The sequence below is a fragment of the Alexandromys fortis genome, unplaced genomic scaffold (assembly GCF_014885135.2).
Source record: "Alexandromys fortis isolate MF-2015 unplaced genomic scaffold, M_Fortis_MF-2015_v1.1 scaffold_292, whole genome shotgun sequence".
NCBI lineage: Eukaryota > Metazoa > Chordata > Mammalia > Rodentia > Cricetidae > Alexandromys > Alexandromys fortis.
This window is the reverse complement of record NW_026068162.1, coordinates 1161145-1168320: the sequence shown is the minus strand read 5'-3', so window position 1 is coordinate 1168320 and position 7176 is coordinate 1161145. Positions and strand designations below refer to the sequence as shown.

The window sequence follows — 7176 nt, the reverse complement described above, 5'->3', positions numbered from 1 at the left end:
GGTGACTTAATCCCAAAATGCACTTCGTGCAGAGCACAGGCCTTGTCCTTTGACTTGCAAACCCATTTTAGTCTCCACTTCTGTCATTTGTTTTTCATTGTCTGATAAGTTTCTGTAAACAAGGTGATGTCACCCTCTGGTCCACTAAAATTGCAAGCCTCTTGATTTTGAAAGTGGTGCCTTCAAGTGAAAAAGCAGACAGGTTGCATCCTGCTGTTGGTAGGACATTGTCCTTATGAAGGTTACCTCAGGACCCTTACTTACCCCAGGGTAACTTGAAAGGCCATTTGAGTTACCCTGTCATATCCGGACACTCATGTGTCAGGAGCCTGGGCAAGGTCCAGAATCAGGGATCCGCACAGATGAGGGTCTAGCTTTGGACTTCTAGTGTCCTGTGAGAGTGTTCCAGGCTCGTGTGTGGACAGCATCCTGTTGTCCCTTGAAAGCAAGCTTCTTGGAACACATGCTCTTCCACTCCATCACCCCCCACCTATGAGCCCTTTGTTCCCTTGCACTGTGATAATCGCCCGGAAATTGTCAGCCAGCTGCCTTGCAGCATGATGGGGCTATCTCAGAGTTCCTGTGCCCTTGGTGTCTGGTTCCTGGATTTACTGGCAAATAGGACCAAATATACTAATTTTTATGGTCACTAATTTGTTGAGCATATGACAGAGTCCTTATTTTTCTTAAAGAAAAATACTGAGACTAGCTGTTTTCTGATTGTTGTGGACTGTCTTATGACTTTAGGTGGATCATAGAGCTGTGGTGGATGAGAAAGCCTGGCAGCTGACAAACCAGCTGTTCTGGACACAGCAAATGGGGCTGGATTGAACTTTCAAGTCAGGGGCTACCCGCATTATGTCTTGTTCAGAGTTGGACCTTCCTGAATGACAGATTTCCACAGTCTAGGAGTGAAAGCCAAGTTCTTCAGGGAAAGAAAGTACCTTTAGCTTTGGGGGCATCCCTCAGTGGTCGGTGGCAGAGAAGGCGCTAAAGGAGATTGGAGGACCCTCCCCTCCCCCATCAGAATCCTGGGCCTGAGACTGCAAGGTATCTTTCTCCTGCCTCTCCCTGGGTGGGGGTTTGGCCCTTTGGCTTCGGGTTCAGAGTCCCTGTGAAGCTTAGAGCTGGGCCTGAGTGGGGTTAGGGCTTGGAGGGCGGGACCGTTTACAAGGCCCCTCCCACCTTTCCTTTAGTCCTTTAAAGTTCCCTGCTCTACGTTTCTGAAGGCAGTTTGTGAAGACCAGGGCCCCAGCACCATGCCTATGACACTGGGTTACTGGAATGTCCGCGGAGTGAGAGCGGGGTCCTCCTGACGGGTGGGACTAGGACTTGGGCGGGAAGTTGAGAGCCGCCGCGGCGGTTTTCCTAGCAGAGGAGTACTCCATTTAGCTCTCTGGAGCTCAGGCTGGCGAAGCTGCACATGCGAGGCTGTGCAGGTGTGAGTGTGAGTGTGTGAGTGTGTGTACACACCGCGGGATGCCTGTGTTTGTGGAGTGTGTGAGGACTCATTTGAGAAGATGAAGTCATATAGTAAGGGTCCGACCATCTCCAGCCTTTGTGGTCTTCTCTTCCAGCTGACACACCCCATCCGCCTGCTCCTGGAATACACTGACTCAAGCTATGAGGAGAAGAGATACGTCATGGGGGACGGTAATGACACCTTCCTGGTCAGTCTCCTGCCTCCTTCCCTCTTGCGCAGTGATGCTCAGCAGCCCATGCCTAGCCCCTTATTCTACAGGCCTGCAGCCCTCCTACACACAGTTGCAGCTACAGCCTGCTTCTTCCAGAAACCTCTTGAGGGTGCAATTTGGTTTTTTAAACAGTGGGAATGGCCTGGTGTGATGGAGCTCGCCTTTAATTTCAGCACTAGGGAAGCAGAAGCAGGTGGATCTCTGTGTGGTGGAGGTCAGTCAGGTCTACACAGTGACCTAGTTCCAGGACAGCCAGAGTTATGTAGTTGATAGACCTTGTCTCAAACAACAAGAAGAAAGAAAGCAAAGACACTGGGGGTGAAGTTCCTGATCCACCTGCATTTATAATTGTCCCGGGTTCACTACTGTGGTCCTTTTGGGTCCAGGCTCTCTTATTACCAGTTGTTTATACCCTTCTTCTCCAGCTTCAGTGGTGACAGTGTGAGAGGTTACAGATCCCTCCGAGTCTCTTGCTCTCTTGCTCCTGACTCCTTGGGTGGGTGGGTGCCGGAGGAAGAGTTAGACCCTGGGCTGACTTCTTTCCTCATCCTCTTGTTTACAGCTCCCAACTTTGACAGAAGCCAGTGGCTGAGTGAGAAGTTCAATCTGGGACTGGACATTCCCAATGTAGGTGCAGGGAAGGGGAGATTTGGGGAAGCCACAGTGTCCCTGCCTCAGCTCCTTGGTTGCCTGAGGACATTTGAGATCCATGTGTCAGCTCTCCTGCTCCCATTCCAGGGTTCCACAGTGTTTTTGTAATGTTCTGTGTCCTGGCTCTTCCATTCAGTGTGCGTCGAGCTCTCACCGAGGGTTTCCCATGCCAGACACTCTGAGTATGCCAGGCACCATGTCTGTCCTCACCTAGGAAGGGCATTTAGGGTCCTCATATCCCATCTGACTGTCCCTTATTGCTCTTCCAGCTGCCCTACTTAATTGACGGCCCCCACAAGATCACCCAGAGCAACGCCATCCTGCGCTACCTTGCCCGCAAGCACAACCTGTGTGAGTGGGGCTGGCTGCAGGGTGGGGCATGGGGGACAATCTCCTTGTCTTGTCTGGTGAGGGATGCTGATGGTGAATGTCCTGTGTGTGCTGCAGGTGGGGAGACAGAGCAGGAGAGGATTCGTGTGGACACTTTTGAGAACCAGGTCATGGACACCCGCATCCATCTCATGATAGTCTGCTGCAACCCTGACTTTGTGAGTTGCCCATGGTAGAGCGGGCAGGGTTGGTAGCAGGACTTAAAGGCTTGCATTCAGATCTGCAGCCTCCTCCTTCAGTTACTGATTCTCCAAGCTCTCTTCTCTTACCAGCAGAGTGACCCTCATAACCCAGCGAGATAGCACGTCGACACTGTGAAACTATCACTACTAGACTAACCTGTAAGATATGGTTGAGATTCTATAGAGTGAACTTTCTGACCCTAGACATTTACTGTGTCATTGAAATCCCCAATATTTCTCTCATTTGATGTCGTTTGACCACTTCCACGTGTCATCTAACCTAGTGTTCCCACTAACAATTCCTCTCAAAACACAGACTCGGAGGATAAAAATAAGGGCTAGGGAGGTGACTAGGAGGGTCAATCAAAGTCTTTGATGTGTAAGTCTGAGGACTTGATAATGGATTTCCAGTACCCACATTAAAAACAAGTAGACCCTGGCTGGGCGGTGATGGCGCACACCTTTAGTCCCAGCACTCAGGAGGCAGAGGCAGGCAGATCTCTGTGAGTTTGAGGCCAGCCTAGTCTACAAGAGCTGGTTCCAGGACACACACACACACACACACACACACACACACACACCTCCTACAAACATGTGCAATGGTTTCCCACATATACCTAGTACCTTCCAGGAGTTCTGTCTTTGGAATCAGTCATGGTCAGGACATTCTCCTAGGAGGCAGCTCAGGGCCAGTCAGAGGACCTGTGCTGTTCTTCTTGCCAATATTAGTGATGCTCAAATCTGGTGCGTGCTCTGCAATGTATGATCTGCTCTTGTGCGCCCCCACAAGCCCAGGTGTAACCATCTTCTCCTGGGATCTATAAATCCTTTGTTCCCCTGACTCCACTGGATCTCTCGGACCATAGCATCCACGATACTTAGGAAGTCCCGGATGTGACTCACAGCCCCTGGGTACCAGTGGGGACAGAGTGAGGGACAGTGGAGCATTCCTGTCTGTCTTCCCATCACCTCGAACAGATGACCTCTGCTACTAATAAAATGGGAATAATACTCATAATCCTAGGTCTTCAAGGCCAGCAGCCTCTCTGCTGGGAGCCTGAGCCTAAGGGTGGTGACAGCCCTTTTCTGTCTCAGGAAAAGCAGAAGCCAGAGTTCTTGAAGGCCATCCCCGACAAGATGAAAATCTACTCTGAGTTCCTGGGCAAGCGGCCATGGTTTGCTGGGGACAAGGTAAAGAGAGGGAGGTGGAAAGAGGAGCTGCCGTTCTTCCCAGATTGTCAGATGCCGGCCACTCACCCTCAGCTCCCTGCAGATCACCTATGTGGATTTCCTCGCTTATGATATTCTTGACCAGTACTGCTTATTTGAGCCCACGTGCCTGGATGCCTTCCCCAACCTCAAGGACTTCTTGGCCCGCTTTGAGGTGATGCCCTTTTCCTGCTTCCTTTGCTTGACCTCCTTTTTCTCTTCCTCAATGCTTTTCTCACCTGAGACTAAAGGAAAGCAAGTAGGAGTTTTTTTTTTGGGGGGGGCTTTCTTTACAGACCCTTATGGGGCAAAATTTACCATTTCAAAATCCCCAAAGGTGTTGGTGGGGGGACATGCAAATGCCACAATCCTGGGACAGTAGAGAGCTGTAGAACCCAGACTGTGAGATGAATGTGATACTCCCCATGGCCGCTGAGCCTGGTCTGGGGTGTACCAGACTTCAGTCTCGAGTTGTCTACAATGGGGAGTCTGAGGTCTTGATCCAAGGGTTTTTCCTCCCTGCAATCTGTTGACCTGGTTCATTTCCCACCAAGGAAGGTTGCGCTTTCCCACCTGATTCTCCTGGGCTTTGTGCTGGCCCAGGCTGGGTGCCCTAGGGGAATGTCCAATCGCTGGCATGGCTCTAGGGTGGGTGTGTGGGGAAACACAGCGCCCCTTAGCCCAGCTTGTGTCTAGTTGGCCGTGGATTTTTTCCCACCCTCTGCAATTGTCTGTGTATTCTCCAGCTTGGTGTTGATGCCTTATAGCACAACATACAGTCACATGAAGTGGTTCCTGTGCTGTGGGTACAGATGAGGGCAGCCAGGGTGCAGTGAGATTGTTCTTAGGAACCAGCTGAAGAATTGTCAACGCCGCTCCCGGGAAATCATTTAGAATGATACTCAGCCTTTCTTTGCTGGCTGTTCTCTTGATGTCCCCTTTCACTCAGGATTTGCCAAGTGCCTGGGTTCCACCTGTCTTCCTGGATCTTTTCTTCCTGTTGCCTCCCTCCTGCGTGTGTCAGTACAATCCAGAAAGTGCTTTCCTGTGGAATGTCTGTTTGGGGCGTGGGAAGGTCGTGCAGAGACTGGCAGCCCCAGAGGCAAACTGATTCTAGCCCTGTCTTAGTCACTACCATGCAAGAAGGGGAAGTTGGTTAACCTCGCTGGACCTCTGATTGCTGGTCATGGTGTTTCCTGAGCCTGTGTTGTAGCCTTTAGTGGGTATAAAGCACCTTCCTGGGGTCTAGTCTTTCTTGTATTATAGGAATTGAAGAGTTCTCTTGCCAGGGCTGGGAGCTAAACTGGCTGTGCTGTGCTCCAGGGCTTGAGCTTTTGAGAAATGAGCTTTTGAACCTAGTGAGGCTGCAGACCCGAGCTCCTGCTGTGCTTTCTTCTCAATTTGCAGGGCCTGAAGAAGATCTCTGCCTACATGAAGAGTAGCCGCTTCCTCCCAAGACCTGTGTTTACTAAGATGGCCCAGTGGGGTACCGATTAGGCCCCTGCCAGCCCCTGCCATGCGGGCACACACAGGGAGGATCTGTCCACACTGGGATCCTCCAGGCCCTGGGATAGCTGGTCTTCTGTACCGTGCCTCGCTGTTCCCATTTCTTTCTCCTTTCCACAAGACTTTGTCAGCCCCCTGCTTCCTAATCAGGCCGGTCCTAGTCAAGTCCCTGTGGTTGACATTCTCCCTGCTTCTTTCCACCACGGCCCCTTCTTCATTTGTGCCCCAACCGACCACACAGTCCTCTTCTGTGATTTGATGTCTGCCCTTAACACAGTTCCCTAGAATTACCCTACAGGTCAATTCTGTTTCAAGTTCCCCAGTGGCGGGGCTCCCCCAGGCCTGTATCATTTCCAATAAAGCCTGAAACACACTTGCTCTGTGTTGTGCCTTTTTCTTTTTGGACTTGCTAGGCGTCACAACTGCTTCCAAGAGTCTGAGCTCTGAGCCTGTAGCGCCCAGTTCTGAGGAGTCTAATGAGACTGGAGGAAATTTGAAACATCTTGCTTCTACTTCAAGACCCTCACAGCGGGGACAAAGCTCTCTAGAGGACAGAGTATGTTTGTCTGGACTCTCGTTCACTGCGACGTGTACTGGGACTCTGACCTGTGAAAATGAGTGAATGGGGCTGAATGAATGATGATGTGGCGGGTGTGAGTGGCCAGGAGGGACTTGGGATGGTCTCCCTACCTCCACATCCCTGGCTGTGTCAATATTGGGTTTCTAGGATATTGCTTTTACTGGGTCTTTGATGTCCTCTTCTGTCTTGCAGCTCCACTGGCATGGGGACCTTCATTCTTGGTTACCCTTCCTATTTGTGGAAAGGGGATTGAATTGACCCTTATTCTCTATAAATTTACTGTCAGTAAATCTCCTGGTCAGTGAGGTTTCCTGTGTCTCTATTTAATATTGTGTTATTCAGACAGTTCTTGGAGAACTGTGATGAATCTGTGACCATCAAACCCTTGTTTTCTGCAGGCCTAATGCAATTGGTTACTGTTGCATTCAGGGTTTTACTACAATGGAATGGTTGATTCCTAAGGCCTGCATGGCTCTAGGATAGACCTGACTGGGGCAACTGGAAATGAAAAGAGACTGAAACAAGTCCAGAAGGAACCTGGATGGGTAGGCCATGTACTCCGATGGAGATGCAATAGCCACCCAGAAATTCAGCGTGTACAGCTGAACAAGAAGGTGGGTTTATAATTTACAGATGATCTCGGACGCTTGCCAGCTAACCTCTCTAATGTCTGGAGAGGAGCAGTCTCCATCCAACACAGTCACCCTGTTGGAACTTCTGCACATACTGGCAGCATCTATTGTTGGGCCACCAGAAAGCCTTGTCTTCTGAGCCTGACCTGGCGAAGGCCTTGTCTTTCTCATGGGTCTGAGGCATTGTGGTTCTTGATATAGATATGTCCATATGAGCAATATACATTCACTCAGACTTCATCTGCTCCTTGAAGTTGATATTTTATGTCAAATAGTCAAATAGACTGTGCTGAGAGCTCCCAGGAAGTGTGTAAAATGTATGCTGGTGTGGC

The 7176-nt window shown here is 50.3% G+C and overlaps 1 protein-coding gene across 2 annotated transcripts; it reads left to right on the top strand.

Moving 5' to 3' along the window:
- Nucleotides 1-1178: 1178 nt before the first annotated feature.
- LOC126491866 (glutathione S-transferase Mu 3) lies at nucleotides 1179-6005 on the top strand. Of its 2 annotated transcripts, none has more exons than XM_050127795.1 (8): nucleotides 1179-1295; nucleotides 1578-1653; nucleotides 2257-2321; nucleotides 2615-2696; nucleotides 2793-2893; nucleotides 4013-4108; nucleotides 4191-4301; nucleotides 5534-6005. In XM_050127795.1, exons 1-8 carry the CDS (start codon nucleotides 1260-1262, stop codon nucleotides 5621-5623), a joined length of 657 nt encoding a protein of 218 aa, XP_049983752.1. In that variant the 5' UTR covers nucleotides 1179-1259; the 3' UTR covers nucleotides 5624-6005. The 2 variants fall into 2 exon arrangements, with proteins under 2 accessions (XP_049983752.1, XP_049983753.1); XM_050127796.1 differs by lacking the exon at nucleotides 1179-1295 and adding an exon at nucleotides 1342-1439.
- The last annotated feature ends 1171 nt before the right edge of the window (nucleotides 6006-7176 follow it).

Coding starts and splice junctions, on each gene's coding strand:
- LOC126491866 (XM_050127795.1), top strand. CDS start 1,260: ATGCCTATGACACTGGGTTACTGGAATGTCCGCGGA. Junction 1,654..2,256: donor GAGATACGTCATGGGGGACG/GTAATGACACCT, acceptor TCTTGTTTACAG/CTCCCAACTTTGACAGAAGC. Junction 2,322..2,614: donor TGGGACTGGACATTCCCAAT/GTAGGTGCAGGG, acceptor TTGCTCTTCCAG/CTGCCCTACTTAATTGACGG.